The sequence below is a fragment of the Apteryx mantelli genome, chromosome 14 (assembly GCF_036417845.1).
Source record: "Apteryx mantelli isolate bAptMan1 chromosome 14, bAptMan1.hap1, whole genome shotgun sequence".
Taxonomy (NCBI): Eukaryota; Metazoa; Chordata; class Aves; order Apterygiformes; family Apterygidae; genus Apteryx; species Apteryx mantelli.
This window is the reverse complement of record NC_089991.1, coordinates 14,062,056-14,079,785: the sequence shown is the minus strand read 5'-3', so window position 1 is coordinate 14,079,785 and position 17,730 is coordinate 14,062,056. Positions and strand designations below refer to the sequence as shown.

Below are 17,730 nucleotides of genomic sequence, written 5' to 3'. Positions count from 1 at the left end.
CCCTTCAGGCCAGGTGGAGAGTTGGCTAACGAAGAGTCAGTGGCTCATGCTGCTCCCGGTGCAGACACTGTATTTCTTCCAGGGCCAGCCACTTGCTCACTTCCAGGCAGCAGGAGCCTGCAACAGCAAGAACCACGACATCTCTACCCATCACATGCTGAACTAGGAGCTCTAGGCAAGTATGATTCAGACATACCTGAGCAGCTCCTCACTTTGGGCTCTGGCCAGGCTTACGAGCTCCAGCTCAGCACTGCTTCTGCCCAGGGCTCCTTTGCAGCAGCTTGGACATCTCTGCTCCCTAGTGCTCCAGGTTTCAGGGGAGATTATTCACATTTACACTAGTCCCAACACTCTGCCTGACCTAAAAAGCCTAAGAACCACTCTGCATCTGAAGAGCAGAGTGGTTGCGTAGCTGCCAGCTCAGAGCCTGCTAATGAGCCTACCTGGACCTGCATGGCCTCTTGGGTGTGAGCAGGCTCCTCGCCCGCACCTTCCCTCACCCCCACATTGCCCAGGCAGCTCAGCCCTCCGCCTTGGCCCTGGGAGTCGACACACCCAGCTGCTGGCTGGGAAGCAGCTCTGCAGCAACTGCTGGGCTGAGGAGCAAAATGTCTTAGAAACCTCCCCTCCACACACCTACCAGCTTGCCCAGTCTTTACTAGTAAAGAAAATTTGGCCTCGCATGGTAGAAGCCTCAGTCCAGTAAAGCATGACACAGTTACAGTCTCAGCGCGTGGAAATCAGAGAGGCTGTTTTCTGTTGTTTAGTTAAATGACACTTCAATTATGCAGATGTGAAAGTCTGCGCAGGCCCTGCTGTGAATAAGGCCCTCTCTCTCCTTTCAGCACTGGCATTTGAATTCCTTTAACCCTTTAAACATATTCACTGCAGACTTGATATAGTTTACAAACTATCAGGCAACTATAGAGTAAAAACTAAATGCAGCAGGACAAGAGTTAAACAACAGCAATCACCCCCCCCCCCCATGTCTGCCCAGACAAAAGGAAAAACAGCAGCATGAAGAACTGTTCCCCTGAAACACACCTTAGCTTGAGATGGCCCTTTCAGGCAGGTCAGTGTAAAGACTGGGGCTCAAGGCACGCAACTGCTAAAATTTCAGCCCTTAAGTACATGCAAAAAAAAAAAAAAGTTCCTGAAATAAATATAAGATGACAACTAATAGCCAACAGGCAGCTACCACTAATTATTTAATTAAATCATGTTTTGAAATCTACCCAGAGACAACTGAAAAAATCTGCCTCCAATATAAACATTTCAGCATTGATATAAAAAAAAATAGTAGCTAGCAGTTACAAAAGATACTGCTTCTCCAAAATCTCAGTGAACTACTTGAACAGCACATATATAAAGATATTTCAAAATTCTCAGGGTCTAGTACACTATGAAGATCTTTTGCAATCAACTTTAATGTCACTTATTTATTTGCTATTATGAATATCTGCAATATGAATGAATCTCAGACAAGCAAATTCCAGTAACTTTATGGTACCATTACAAAGTATATGTACTTGGTATGTAGCTTGTCTGTCATCTTCAGAAGAATCAATAAAAAGTAGAAAAGCTCTTGTGTAAGGGTGGCCCCAAGGTCGATTTACTGAGAGTGCTATAAACAAGACAAAAAAAAAAAATCAAATGCCTCAAAATAGCGTCTTGCAAATTTGTTATTTGTGAGTAGTTATAAGCATTTTTAACAACAATGCCACCATAGGAAGGATTTGTATGAGGCAAGAACTTCACAAACCAAACCAACAGAAATAGCAAGCCTTTATTACAAAGAAAAACTATTCCACAGAAGAGGCTGGCTGGCTTGCATGCATGCTGTCAGTCATATTCACCTGCTGAGTGTGAAGAAGTGCTTCTGCTAGATTCATTAATTCCCCAAGACACCATTAGGCTTTGTATATGGCTACAGGTGCGTGGGCATTTTGATTCAACTGAATTGCTTGCTAGAATTTTGTTGCCAGCATTGAATGAGCCAAGGAACGAACCTGGCTGTCAGGCAAGCCAAACACCACAACGGGGGGGGAAAAAATAATAAATAATAATTAGAAAAAAAAAATCACACACTGGACACAAAGTTATCACTAAGAGAAGTCAAATGACTTGCTTTACATCCACATTGTAAGTAATTTCACAAGCAGGGAAATGAATATGCTCGAGTCTATCTTTGCTTGGATAGAATGATAAATGTTTGCAGAATCCTTTCATTGGTACATGCAAGCACCTGGTCATGAAGCCTGAAAGCCAGCAGAACTAGACTGAATTCATGTTATCTGTTGTTATTGGGATTTTGAACAAAATTAATGGAGTATGAACCAGTTGATGAATCCTGTTTTATCTGGAAATTTTCTGTTGATAGGCCAAATGGGCGGAGAACCAAATTCCCAAGATCCTTCAGTTTGCCTACAATGAAAAAGAGAAATAATATGTAAGTAAATAAGCAGAGGGGAAAACTCCCACTGAATTATGCCTGACTACACAGTCCAACTGTACAAGTTTAAGGTGAGCGCTGTGGAAGTGTCTCCAGTTTGTTAAATATTCAGGCTCTCAAATGAATTAAAAATAAATTCTAACTCTGATACAGTAACTTCGCAGTTGAAAACAGATCACTTCTCCAATCCTGAACGGTCTATCAGGCAGCCCTGCTGAAGACTCGGGGACTGAAGTGTCCAATTTCCTCAATCATAGGCTCTTGTCATGAGTTTCATAACTCATAACAAGGCATTGCTCTCCTCCGTGCTTAACCGTGGATTTAACCTCTGATAACTGCCAACACTCAATTTTTAAATACAAAGTTTTCAGGTCCTGCCATTTTCAGTGTAGCTATAGCTCTGTAAACATTCAACTTAACTGCCCAGTTTCCTAGACTTCCAAAAGAAACAGAGAAAGACAAGCTCCAAACTCTGCTTGTTTGTAATTATTAAAACCTCCTTTATACATGTGTATATTGATATAAAGAAAAATGAAATCAAATCTTCCATGCAAATGCATTTGCACCTGCAGTTACATTTGAAGCATACAGTAATGTTACAACCATTTTGCTTGCAAAAAACTTGGCATGTGTTTAAAGACATGACATCATGAATTCACCTCCAAAACTGCAGCTCTCTAGTTAATTTATCACTGTTAAGAGCTCTAAGCAACCATTATTTAACAAGCATTGTTAAATTTATACAGGGTATGATAGTTAATAAAATCTAAAGGCTTCTATTGATATATACTATAAAAGCTTTCAGACTCTTTGAATACGAGTCTCACTACCACCTAAATAAGGAGGACAAAAAAGGGACATCCCTTTTTTAGTCATCTCTATATAGAGATGATAGAATAGATAAACAGAATAGATAAAAATGCATGAAATTAAACAAGAAGCAGAGGTTGCTCTAAACAAGAAATTAAACAAGAAGCTTCAATGTTGGCTGAACACTGGCTAGCTGAGCTGCTGGCATGACACAGCAAAGATGAAGGAAGATGGCTGGTTTTCAAAGAAAAACATTATTTTCCTCCTGGCTTTGATGCAGAATTGTAGACTAATTCCCAAGGACCAAGAGAAGTTTGTACAAGTTGAAGCCAACCCTAGGTTGGCATCCACAGGCTACCTACCATTTTCCAAAAAGTCTTCTACTGTTACTAGATCTTCAAGACAACAGATTTTGTTTTGTAGGGAGTTTTGTGTGTGCACATGGAGGGGGAAGAGTGACAACAACAAAAGTCAGCACGGAGCAAGACCAGTCAAGCCGCTGAAGCGGTCACAATCACGTAACTGAGAAATGTGCAGATGCCACACCTATTCCTACTTCTATACGTATGCTTTCTGTAGACCACCTCAGTTATGAAACACGTGTTCTACGTTATTTTAGGCATCTTCTCCTTTATTTCTATTTCTAAAGTCTCTGAATATATTCAAAGAGCAGCCGCATTTGACATATTGGAATCTAACTGCAAACTAATACGAACTCCTACCATATATAGTTTTTTGGGTTTTTTTTAAAGCATCCAAGAAAAATTCTCCCTTGAAGCTGCTTGTTTCTGCCCCGCAGTGCAATCATCACTACTGCCATTTACTAGGTTTCCTCACTGCAACACACAGAACACTCAATTTAATTAGGGCTTTGTTGCTAAGCCATACTGAAGCAATAACTTCACAATAATGATGTAGAAGTACAGAAACATAAGGAGCAAAGTCCTACACAAGTCCTGTACGAAAAGAGACAAGCAGTATTTATGCTATACAAACGGAGTATAAAGGGATCAAGTGATTTGCCTTGCATGACACGGCAGGCCTGCGCCCATGCTCAGAACAGAAATCGTATCAAAGTCTTAACTTATCCAATCGATGCAAGAGATAAGGGGCATACTGCTTGGCAACAGCTTAACCTGATTTGAACACCACCACAATAAACCAAAATATACCATTTTTTCCATCACCTCTGCAAGATTTAATTGGGACAGGGCAACTTTTTTGAATAAAGATTCACAGAAAATACAAAAGACAGATGAAAAAATGTAAACATTTTTATCTAAAACATTTTTATCTTTATGCAATACTGCATAAAGAAACTACCAGTTATCATTACTACCACACTCCTAAGTATGCCAATGTAATTAAGAGCTTGTGTCAAAGTGCTGATTCACAACTGGATAGTTTTGAAATTTGTGTAATTATTTTAAAACAAGAGTAATCTTTGGGGATCAAAATGGAAATTTTGCAGTTTTATGCAAGAAACAAGCAAACAAACAAAAAAACACCTTAATCTACAAAAGCGATCAGTTGGTGGAACAGTATTTTTCTTCAGTTAGATTTTTTCCTGTTTGGATTAACAGATGAGGTGGTCAAGTGATTTGGACAAGGTCATTCCAGTGAGTGGCTCAGCTAAAACTAGCTTTGTTGTACCAGTCTTTTTTTTTTTTTTTTTTTTTTAAAGCTACACTATATTTAAGATAAATGAAGTATTAAGCCAAGCTGATAATTTTTACATTTCATCCAATAAGCATTTTGGTTATAGAACTGTAAAGCTCTTCAGAGCATCTCTAGCACTGAGATGAATAGTTGCTATGTACTTTTAGACAAACGATTGGTCATTGCTTAGCTTCAAGTTTGGGGGTTGAGATGCATCTTTGTCTGCTAGTGGAAGAATCCTGGCATAGTCTGGCATTCCTAGAGCCAGTTGTAAACAGTTTACAAGTTATCCAAGCCTTGCAGCTGGCTCAGGAGCAGGCAGCCGAGTTTGCCTGTTTCAGGAAACAGTGAAAGGTCTTTTCTAATCAGAGTTAGTACGATGGCTCCTTTCCGGTCATACTAGAGCCAATAAACACAGAACAACTGTCTTGGTATTCTTGCTTGTAGCTAAGCCAGTTCTTTGGGGGAGGCTAAAGACTATATGTTATATTTAATACTATATTCTTCATCTCACCCAGCTTTGATTGAATAATTAAACAATACAGTCATAGGTCACCTTCCTATTCAATCATTTAAATCCACATACAGCAATATCTTTTGGTGCAGCCACATTTATTAAATTGTTAATGAAGCAGAAGCAAGCCTTGCCTTTTCCAGGAACAAGAGCCCAAAGCACTGCTCCTGCTGCTTTGAGCACATAAACCCATCATTGTAGGAAAGCACCATTTGTCCTCCCCCACTCTCCTTTCATCTCTAAATTAAGATTTGTAGTTAGTCCACTCCCCTCCCTTCTCCCCCCCCCCCAAAAAAAGCTCTCTTAAAAGAGAGATTGTGCTTGGGGGGGGGGGGGGGGGAGGAACAAGCAAGTTTGTGGAGCTGTGACCTGGCTGCAAGGAGTTCTCAGCAGCCGGACGCTCATTTGTCCTGGAGCAGCGTCAGTCTCCTCTTTGAGATGGTATTTTGAGAGATCTTCTTGTTCTTGATGTTTTAAAACACATCTACTTTTAACCTGGAACTCTAACATATTAAGTTAACTCATCAAAACAATATTCACAGGTTAACAGGGAAACTAACCTGTAAAATTAGTATAGGGCTCAGAAATCTGTAATTCATTATTCACCTAAACTTCCTTTGGCAAAAGGGAGATGCACAAGGTTTCTCACTATTTGTTCGTAATGAAACAACCAAAATTGAGTCTTTTTTGTAATTCTTCTAGTATAGTTGCTAGTGTTAATGTGTTGTTTGGAAGCTGAAAAGCTAGGTATTGTTTATGCTGAATACAAAATATTATGGCTAAGAAATTTCTCAATGAGGTTTCATCTTTGGAGAACTTACTGTATTTCCAGCAACATTTCTGAAGCAATTGAAAGAGCCAGGGCAAATCTTCTACCCTTCCCTAAACTGTATGTGAGGACTGAACTAAAAGTAACTGTATCAGTTCTTGTTTACACTATTTCAAGTGACCTCAATTCTCCCTACATACAGTATCAAGGCTTTGCCTCTTAGTTTAAAATACAGCATGGCCTTCAGTATTAAAAAAACAAAAAACAAAAAAACAAAAAACAAACCCACACATGCAAAAACAAACAACCACCTTATTCTTGAGGCACTAAGCCTAGTAAATATGTTTGCTGATCTCAAGTAGCTGGAAAAAGCTCATATTGATAGAAAGACCTAGGCGATAAGTTTTGATGGGCCTTCCTGTTATTCACAATAATAACCGCATACATTTTACTGTTTTCTGTAATGCACTCATTTATAACTTACATTGAAAGTCTCAATAGTTTTTAATTGGATTTGATGAATTCCATGTGCATAAGCTGGGTTACATAGATGACATATGTTCCATACCTTTTTTTTTCTTTTTTTTTTTAAATAACTAACATACTTAACTTCCATGTAGCCATGCAGAAAACTCTACCGCCATCACAAACCCCAGGCTGCTAAACCTTTCTAAAACTGAATTCCAGACTTCCCCTGTTCTCCCATGCTCTCCTCAAAGGAGCTGCTCCTCATTATCACAAAAATGATATTTTTTTCTAAACAAGACTAGCTTGTTGCACAATGCTGGAAATTTTCAGTTTTAAAGTCAGAAGAAAAATAAAAAACAAACACTGAAAATGGTTAGTATGGGTTCACATCCTGGGCAATTACTGAGGCAAAGGATGCTCGTGTTGTGAAAGCATAAAGGGAAAGACACATGAATTTAAAAACTACTTTTAAAAAATGTGCTATAAATTAAGCTTTCACTACGTTGTGAAACTCCAATAAACCAAGGTTAGCTGCTACTGAGCAAACTTCACTGACAAGCGGCAGCACTCACCTGCAAAGACTGAATGGAAAATATGAAAATAATTTAAGTGGCAACACCAGCTTTGGAAAAGTTAAACCTTTGCAGAATATACAGTAGGAATGAACTTGGTTTGGCAATAAAACATATATATATATATAAATATATAAATAACATATTTAAATGTCATCAACTTCATTAATCACATGTGCTACCATTTGCATGCGAGAATTCATAGTTAGGTAGTCTGGAAGGAAAATCCAGCCAAGAATGTGTACTCCGATTTATTTACACACAATCACTTAAGAAGTTGTGGTTTCAGCTTCTTACAGACTATGTGATAACAAGCTGTAGCACAGGAAAACAGGAACACTTGGAGAAGGAAGAAGAGGCACTTTTTGTGTTTGTTTTTTTGGCTTTTTTTTTTGTACACAGTTCTAGTTTTCATGACAGGTTATTTAACTGGGTATACCAGGGCTTATTTTTAGTTGAAAGAACAAAAGCCTGAAAAAAACAATGTTACTGGCTGATTCATTGACTACAATAGGAGTTCAGTGCAATCCCAAACTTCAAAGAAGTCAAAGCATGAAGTGTGACATTCTTTTTGAAAGATATTGTTATTTATTTAAGCTTAGTGCCAGTGCTCCCGGGGCAGGCCTGGCTCTGCCTGGAACTATTGGATGTGTCCAACTTGCTCTCCAGGAGCCAGGAAACCTGGGGTACAGCCCAGGCGGTGCTGGCTTCCCTGAGAGAAAGCAGAGGAATGCTCGCACACCTTGGCACTGTTTACCAATAGCCGGATAATCTCCTAACAGATTACAGCAAGCAATTTTCTATTCTGCCACAGTACTCAGTGGGTAAATGCCATTAACCAAGTGCTTGAAAAAGAAAAGTTGAAGCAGCTTAAAACAAATACATGGTACAGCAGAAATGATCCATACAAATGTCTCAACCACCAAGCTATTTTGAGTTTGTCATCTTTCACTCCTTCCAGAGCTCCCACCTAGCCTGCAGCTGTAAGGGTCTGTCTTTGACCTCATGTAGAACAGCAGCATTTTGAAAGTCCTGGGAAGTACTTCCCTCCCAGGCCTGCATCATTAGACCCATGATGTCACTATTTCCTCTCTTGCAGACAGGATACAGGGAATTTAATAACACTTAAAAAATGAGTCTGGTTACCACCATATTCCAAATTTAATTTCAAATGTACTATTAAGAGAATGTATTGCGGAAAAATTCCTCAATTTGTGTGTTACACTAGTGATTGCAAGCACAGCTAAGAATAAAACATCACCCGGCCAAATGACATCATGTAATTTTGAAAACAGATGTGACAATTTGTGAATCCTTTCACACACAAGAGCCAAGGATACACATAAGGTTAGATGCTGTATTACCTCACTCTTGCTCTGGTTGTCCTTCCTGGCTGTTCACATCACTGCATCTCCTTGCACATACTTAACATCATTAAGAAGGGATTTAAGAGAAAGGATTTCCTTCTCCAGAATCACAACAGAGACAGCCCGAGCTGGTTCTCCAAAAGACCAGTCTAAACCTGAAATTCTAACTGCCCCTGGTGTAATAGCTTATAAAAAGATCAGATCTAATTGGAAATCTAGGCAAAAATTAGCAATCTAGGATTGGGCTGTAATGACAGTTTATAATGCTAGGTTTATTGTTTCAGTATAGTCCCTTGTGATTTGTGAGGTCCTTTAGACATTGATAAAAATAGCACAAAGGGAGAATTCAAAGAATTTCAAGAACTGCTTTCATATCACTCAGTGTTGAAACCAATCTCATCTCCTACAAATGGGCATCATCCTTTTGACAGTTTTCTGCATTTGTCATTTATTTATACCCCTATCACACAACCTTGTTTACCTCTGGCTTATTCTAAGTAGCTCCTGACAGCAGCTCTAGAAAGCCTTACTGCAACTTTACTTAAATTTACCAGGGCAAGATAGGTAGAAAACAAGAGCAAATCAGACTCACTGCACTGCATTCAAAAAACATTCAATTAAAGAAAAACCCTGACTTCAGCAGAAGCCCTTGAAACAGTCTGCTCAAGTATTTTAAGAATTAGTGTTATAGTATGAAAGACGCTGAGTTTATTTAATCCAATTCTCCAAAGACACCCTCTTCCCCTTTCCCAACACAAACCCTCAAGCCTACTCATCTTAAAACAGTATTTCAGCCATGACTTGTCACACCTAGAATTAGCAACAGATAACTGCCGAAAGCTATTTCTGAAACAGGACAGGTACAGTCAGTTTCTCTTTTTAAGTAATAGTCATTTGTTCTTGCTCTTTTGTGTGGATTTTCTAAACAATACAAAAAGAAATAAAAACTGATTTTAAAAAGCACCATTATGTCTGGATGGCTTGTGCAGTGTCTGAACCTAAAATAAAGTATAAATCCTTTTTAACTAGGAGGCAGTAGGCAATGCTGGCAGAAGTTTTCTGCAGGTGGGTCGTCTCCCCCCCCCCCCCCCAAGGGGGTAGGTTCTCCCCCAAACTATTATGATGAATGCTTAGTTTAACCATGAAGCTCAGACTCATGTAAGGAAGTGCTTTATTCTTATTAATATTATGCATTAAAACCAATCTTGCTTGGACAATCGGCTTTAAGTAGTTATCCTTTTGAAATATATCACTCCATTTCAAATATTATCCAAGCAATACCATACAACACAATGGGGGGGGCATATTGAAATTAGTTATATTAATTAAATTGTCTTCGATAAACAGCTCCAGTCAGCAGTGTGCTTTAGTACAAAATTGTAAAGGTCAAAACTAACCAGACAATGAACAATGTAGTTTGGAGATCTGATTCTATTCCCAGCAATGCCTAAGGCCTGTTTGCAGCGCTAGGTAGGTTTGCTTCAGCCTCCACACAAACAAAATTGAGATACTACAGAAAAATGAATAGATATGAAGGCTTGGAAGTCTATAGGTGGAAAATGCTACATAAAGAACCAAATTTATTTCTTCAGACACAAGATCAAATATAGCTGCTCAAGATCAAATATGGGTGACTTTTTGTTAAAGGTTTGATGAAAACCCTGTCTTTGCCTTTTTTAGGGGAATGTTTCCTTTAAAGGTTTACTTGCAGGGCAGGAAAGAATGGAGACATAATAGTTCTGTTTCAAATAATTCTTTCTTCTCTTTTTCGTGCATCAAAATTAAATTGTTTTTAGGAAGTTTGAGCATTTTTCTTTAAATTTAACTAATAGTTTTCTCAGTAAGAGAGCATTATCTGGCTACACCTTATTATTGGTAAAATTAAGCAATATAGAACTGGAAAGTTTTGTTTAATACAGAACAAGCATTCCTTTAAGACTTACTTTAAGTTTTATACAAGAGATCTGTGTAGTCATGCATTTTTATTTTTCTAGTTGAGCATTAAGATTATTATGGAAGCAATTTATATGTACAAGCTACTCACCTAACATTTCTTTCTTTAATTTTTCATTCCGCTCTTCGATTTGTCTAGGTAATCGCTGTGGGAAGCAAGAGGAAAAATTGGAATCAGATGCATGCTTTCAACAATGCTGTGGGTTACTGTGGGCGATTTGCATACCCATACCCAGGATGCACTGTTCATGGCTTAAAAGAAATCCTTATGTCAAACTGACCCTTTCATCTTATTTGGGAAACCTATATTCACCCTATTACCTCAGTTCATACAAACAGTAAGCTGTAATTTGTAAGTGCAGGTTTCATATAGGCATATATTTTTACTGCTGAAAAACAAATCTGATGTTTTCCTGGTATTTTAATTGACAAGTTTATGGAATTTAAGAGACTTAGAATTAAAGAATATTTTTAGCCCTATCTCCTGTGCTGCATGCATTTCATTTGGTAAGAGAGACTGAAGGAACTAGCAAGCACAACGTTTGACTTCTGAACATAAACACAGAGGTGTATGGAGAGACACAGCCATGAATTCAGCTCTTGCTGGCATGACACTTCAAGGAAATCTGTATTATGAAAAGATGAAGAAAGATGTAAATATGAATATTTTATCAGAACATCACGGAATTAGTTGTCTATGAACTTCAGGACGTAGTTTAATGAGCAGCATCTTGTTATGCAATCTATGTCACATTTCTAAAGAGGAGAGAGCATTACAAATGAGGGCCTTGATCTGGCAATTTTCATTGTACGAAGGAAAGTCCAGCAGTTAATCTTGAGCTCCGAGTAACAGTTCAGGAACATGTTTTTCCTCTTTAGAGCTTTGGAACAGGTACCAGTGTTAAGATCTGCTGTATCATCACAAACAAAAAGCTTGCAAATGCTTCTAATGAGCATTAAGTAACTGCATGGTCTGTGCATTCCTAATAATTAGATTCCCATTTATGCCTAAAACAGCTGTGACTCATCTTCCATCTTTACACAGTAATGGTGTTTTGCTAAATGAATGCTATGACCACTTTTAATTAGAATTTTACATTCACTACAACTAAAGTTACTACTGCATCATTTAAATTATGTGGCAGTTTACTGTACATCAGTTAAATACAGTATTGAAACAAAACATAGCATGAATGACAGTCACTTTTTGTAGGTCTTTTTCATACTTTCATAAGTAACTATTTCAAGCTTTAATACTATGCTTATCACCATATAATCCTGCCATTTGAGGATGCAATTATAGTCGTAACTCTGCTCTCTCTTCTTGTGGAGGTCAGAGCAAATGAGACAGATCTGCTCTAATGGTGCTATCAGTAAATTAATTACAGTTGCTGACTGTGGTAACAGGTGTGGGATTCACTCCACACACACTCCCCTTGTGATAATTGGCTTCTGAACACAGTTAAAGAACTCAATTTCCTGATCTTGTTCCTTCCTGTAATTTATAGCTCCAGTCATCATGTATGGGTTTGTCATTCTGATGATATTGCTACAGTGAAATAAGATGTTCACCTCAAGAAAAAGCACCTTGACAAGACAGCCTGATTATTCTTTCTTTTCAAAGCAGTATGTACTGGTGAAGACTGGCAAATACAGTCCATTTTCTGCAGTAATGGGGAAGAGAAGTGGTATATCCCAGAAAACCAGATAAATGAATACTAAGGAATATAATGCAGAGACACATGGATAGCTAAGCCTGAAAGCAGCCCAGGCCTGGTATCACCACCAGTGAGCCAGGTCTAATTAGCCCAGTCAGACCCCATCTGACTTCTGCAGACCCAGAGGGGCTTATTAAGTTGGGTGAGATCTGGACCTGAGCTGGCTGCATGAAAACATGTGTGGATATCCCCAGGCTCTAACTACAGTTTAGGTTGTGGCTGTGAGATTAGCTGAATCTTGGTTTGGCATATACAGCATCTCTCTTTAGCAGGAAATGAAGGCACAAATACTAGATCTGAAATACATATTCTATGTTTTGTCCATCTGAATATTAATATTCTGAAAACTCGCTATTTCTCACCTCCCCCCAAAATGCTTGCAAGGTTAGTTATCTATAGAAAGGTGTCCATAAGCACAGCTGTTTACTGTGTGTTTATGACACTCCTTTCAAAGTACAGCTTCTTTTGGTAATTAACACTGTTTATCTGGCTTGCCAGTCCCTCAGAAGCTGTGTGGAAGCTAAAATTCACACAACACTGTTATGCACCTGCTAAAAACAAAACCTAAAGATTGATACCACATAATTAAACACTTTCTGGGAAAGCATCAATAGGGATTATTTGGCCACAAAACACTAATTTCAAATGCTTTAATCTGGCATTGAAGATGTCAAAAGTAATTAAAGTGTGCCACACAGGGCTTTAGAGTCAAAACACTAGTGCTGAACTCCTGAAATATAAGCAGCACTGAAATTACAGAGCAGGTACACCAGAACCAAAGCAGGGAAATACTGTATGGTAAAGATTTTTTAAAGTCATTTAACACAATTATATCCAGGAAAGCAGTATGCCAAATATTTTCTATATATAGGAAGAAGAAGGATTGGTTCTAACAACAAATGAAGCTAATTATTTGCAAATAGTCTTGATGCATCATTTTTATTATTAGTGGTGGGGGTGGGGGAGAAAGTGCTACACTATTTCTGCAGAGAAGAGTGGACTTCAGATTAAAATAAAGCAGAGTCTTAGTCCCCTGCATATTACAATTAATTACATACATGGAATTAACATTATAGTGGATTGTTTTCTATTGTGAAATTTCATTATAGTTAGAAGAATGTAGAACTAGCTGTCCATCAGCATTTCATTAACAAATCTTTAAGAGAAGAGTTTTAAGCTTCAGTTTCAAAAGACTGCCTCTACCCTGAAACTTGACATAGAACAGGAGCAACTCAGAGCAGAATGCCCTAAATCCCATTGAGGTGTAAATTGAGGGCGTTTTGTACAATGTGTTCTGTACCACATGTCAGCCTAAAGTCTCTGCCTAATAAAATGAGGCCAAGGAGCAGGAGGTATATGTAAGTCGACCTCTGTACTTCCCAGCTACAAAAAATAAGAACAAATTACTGATCATTCTAAAACATTCTTGAAAGATTGCCAGGAAGAACATTCTCTTCTAGCACAAATCTCCACTGGTTCCTGAGCACGGGCTTATTTGCGAGATTCTTAAAGAGATGAGGCATACTCACTGAAGGAAGATCATGGTGTGACAAGAGGCATGAAGGACCAGTATCTATAACTATAGAGGTTTCCAGTCAGCCAAAACATATATATTTTAAACCCCTTACATTTCACACCACCTCCTGACACTGCTCTTGATCTGTGGAGTTGACGGCTGGTGGTTCCTGACAATCCATCTGGTCTTCACAGCTGTTCTTTGTATGGAGCTGCTAAAACGCACTAAGAGCATGCACCCCTATGCACTAATACTATTTTACCAAGTAACTGACCAGATTAGGCTAGATCCAGAAGGAGGCTTAGGGTGATGTTAAGAGACTACAGAATACTCTGGAAGCCACAAAAACTAAACCCTATCATTTCCTTTACAAATGTCAGCAGACTCCTTGGTTGAATTACTGGATCAGTTAAGTGACAGTCTCAGCTAGAAGACTGAATGAGGCCAACACATATACACTTGTCTAGACTGTGACAGACCCATCACATTCACTACCCATGCAGTAACGATGCTTGACAAGCTTGTCATTTACTAGGCCATCGCCAAGAGCTAGGTGCTAAAGTGCTCCCCTGCTCTCAGCCACATGCATGCAACAAGCATCAGGGGGTTGTTTCACAGTACAGTACACTGACCTTGTCACGGGCTGCCGCCGAAAGGGATGGCCCCGATTCCTGCACTGCCTTGACCACGTGTTCTTTCCTTCTCCCTGGCACTTGCACTAGGACTTGCCTGACGCCAGAAAGCCAATGCTGTAGAAAGCTATTCACTTTGGAGCTTTTTGGTTGCTGTTTTTTTTGTCTGTTGCTGTTTTTCCTCTTGGCAGGGCTAGCTGTCTGCCAGACTGACACTCAGGACCAGCCGTCCCCAAAGGGTCGGACAACGGCTAGTACCAGCACCAGTGCCAGCACCCGCGCAGCATCTGGAGCGGCAGGCAGCTGGCAGATCAGCTTAGCTGTTTTCTGAAACCACACCCTTAGCACAAACAGCACTAATAGGAGTTACACAGTTAAGCAGAATATTTTTCTGCCATCAGTGTAACTGATGCAGTCCCGAAGAAAATAATTTCGGGCAAGGTTTCTTGTCTAATATGCTATCAAAGCAGTTTCTAGTCTGACACCTACAACACTATTATTGGCCGGGGGGGAGTCCATACTAATGATTTATTTTCTCCAATGGAGAATTAAAACAACTAAAACTAAGGCTTTCAAACAGATTTCATCATTAATGTATACAAAGAGCTTTTAGAGAAGATTCTGGGGATGAAACACATGATTTTTTTGTTTCCTCCCTGGTGCAGAATATGTTGCAGGTTCACTGATGGGAAGATGAACCTCAAGTAATTGTGCCCTCTGAAAGTTTAACCAATTCAAAAAACAACCCCCAAAAAACCACCAAACACCATCATATGGATTCAGGTGCCCAGCTAAGCATTGTTTTAAAATTATATCCATTTACTTTAAACAAAAACTGAACTGTCTTCACTTCCATTTTTCCCTGCAGAAGATAGGCAGCTCTTTACAGGCTCTTGCTAAGCCATTCACCCACCACGACCTGAAGCTCCCACTTCCACAGAAAGTGACCACCACTGTATTCTTGATAGCAGCTTCATTAACACGTGTTCCTTCAAAACCACAGGCTGTCTGGCCTTATCTCTACCCCATTTATCCTGTCAACACGCCTTTACAACCTGTTTCTAAAAATAAGAACACCAAGCAGCCTTTAAGAGGAGCTTTCTGCCCAGAAGAGCTCTCCCTACCTGCCACCCCTTCCCTTGTGTAAAGGCCCTCTGAACTTGTCAAATCCACCATTATTTTTTTCACATTACGTATTAACATCCTAAATACCACTAGGAAAAAAAAAAAATCACTTCCTGACGGTATTTTACACAAAGAGTTGCTTAAAAACCTCAAATCAACAGGCTGTGGGAATGATTAAATCCCCATTGAGCAGGGCTTATTTACGTGTCAGATGGGGGTTTCACTTTGTTCATCCAAGTCGCTCTGTCCAAAAACCCAAGGAAACTCTTAAAGCATTTTCCTACACTTAGAGATAGGACAAAGATTCCTCAAAAAACCTTTAATCCTGAAGTATTTGTAATGTTGATTGAAAGCGGACATTGGAGCACAGTATTAATCTGCAAAACTCATTTTGTTTGGTAATGAAGAAAGTAGCTGAATCGGGACACACTGCTGTTTGTGACCACAAGGTGCCATTTTATTCAAGTGAGAGACTAAGTTCTTAAAGATTAATAGCAGATTTAAACCAGTGTTAGTAAAACAGCTCAAAGCTGCCAATACACACTCAAGGCATAGCAAAAAGACAAGAGAAAACAGTCAAATCGAGAAACAAAAAAATAAATATCAAGGTTTTGAAGTAGGCTTACAGAAAATTCAAACATAGCTACCGACTTTGATAGAAACCTCTTTGCCACCCCCAATGTTATATAATCAACTCATCAGAAAAGTAATTATTTTAAAATTATGCCATAAAGACATTTGACTGCAAATTCACCAATCAGAAAGTTAACCCTACTGAAGGATAGGCAGACTAACCAATTACATAGCCAGCAAAAACTGTATTATGGAGTACCCATATTCTGATCTCCAAATTGCAGATCCTCTTTGAAGTGATGGCTGCTAAAATGCAGCAGTGGTTTAGGATCAGGCAAGGACTGAAAACAGCCAGTATCTCATAGCTTCTGGCCTAATTACATTTCTAGCACATGCACAGATGCAAATACCAGGAGAATCAGAAATCTAAGGTTTGTTAGAGGTTTATCAGAATGTTATTTAACAAACCATGTTTTGAAAGGAATTTAATTATTTTAAAGAGATTACTGCACTGAAACTGTTCCATGATATTCTTGGGGGAGAATCAAATTAGAGCAAAGAACCGTAGTATATTCAGTGATAAACTTGGTAGGTGGATGGTTGGGAAGGGCTATTCAACAGGTAAAGTTGTAATTTTATGTTAACAGCTCAGAACACCCATATTTACTTTCACACACATTTTACAAAGGTTAAAAAAAGAACTATGCTTTATAGACCTCAGAACGATCACGGAAGTTGCGGCAGTTCAGATATCTTCCTTGTATAAAACCAGAAGAGAAAACCAGTACACTTTTTGACTTAAACTAAAGTTGTCCCCACTGCCAATGAAGCAGTTTGCATAAACAGCAGTGAATATTTAGATTAGAAAAGGCCTTGTTTTAAAGTTAGCCCAAGGTATGCTGAAAAAGCTTACCATGCAAGCTTCTCTGGCTTGATGAATTGATGGATCTTTTTCTAGGATTGTTTTATAATCTTCCAGAGCTTCATCTAGTTTTTCTGTTTTTTCATATAGTTCTGCTCTTCGCAGCAAAGCTCTAATATAGTTAGGATCTAATTCCACTGCTAGAAAACAAAAGCAAAGCACAATATTTTACTTGAAACATTTCTACACCCCACTAAACACCAGTGCTTATTAAATTCTTGATGTTTATAGTTATCGTCTTTGTAACACAGCTTAGAATCAAGCAGAGTAGCAGTTTAAAAGATAAGGCATAACTCAGAAAGGCATATCTTGCACCTGCATGTGAAAGTCTAATACTAACAATCCTGTTTGATTTAATACCTATAATCTACCACTACATATAGTGGATTTAAAATGCACAAAAGTGTTTAATTTTGCAATAATATATATGCATAGATTAGAAGTGTCCTGCAAATTTCTGAAGCTTCACAAGATATATTTGTCTACCTTTTGTATATATAGTAAGGATACATTATTGGCTATATCTAGAGTTATATATACACCTAAAGATAGATGTAGCAGGGAAAATAAGCAGTTCCCTGCTCATCTCAGAGCAAATTGAGACAAACTCCAGGAAAACTATTGGTGTTCTTCTGAATCTACTGTAATATCAAACAGTCAAAATCGGGTTGGGAATCCAT

The 17,730-nt window shown here is 38.7% G+C and overlaps 2 protein-coding genes across 4 annotated transcripts in view; one reads left to right on the top strand and one right to left on the bottom strand.

The window, feature by feature from the left end:
• PWWP2A (PWWP domain containing 2A) overlaps window positions 1–12,634 on the top strand; it is a 54,677-nt gene extending 42,043 nt beyond the window's left edge. Inside the window, exon 4 of one of the 2 annotated variants that reach the window (XR_010885651.1) lies at window positions 10,704–12,634. The gene's annotated coding sequence lies outside the window, so the exon portion shown is untranslated. Of the gene's footprint in view, window positions 1–82; window positions 830–10,703 lie in introns of those variants that run through there. The other variant, XR_010885652.1, reaches the window with a different exon arrangement.
• TTC1 (tetratricopeptide repeat domain 1) overlaps window positions 1,768–17,730 on the bottom strand; it is a 35,814-nt gene continuing 19,851 nt past the window's right edge. For both annotated transcript variants that reach the window (XM_067304961.1, XM_013953691.2), the window contains 3 exons: window positions 17,042–17,190; window positions 10,656–10,710; window positions 1,768–2,424 (listed from right to left, as the gene is read on the bottom strand). In XM_067304961.1, the coding sequence (XP_067161062.1) occupies window positions 2,291–2,424; window positions 10,656–10,710; window positions 17,042–17,190 (338 nt within the window). In that variant the 3' untranslated portion in view covers window positions 1,768–2,290. The remainder of the gene's footprint in view (window positions 2,425–10,655; window positions 10,711–17,041; window positions 17,191–17,730) is intronic.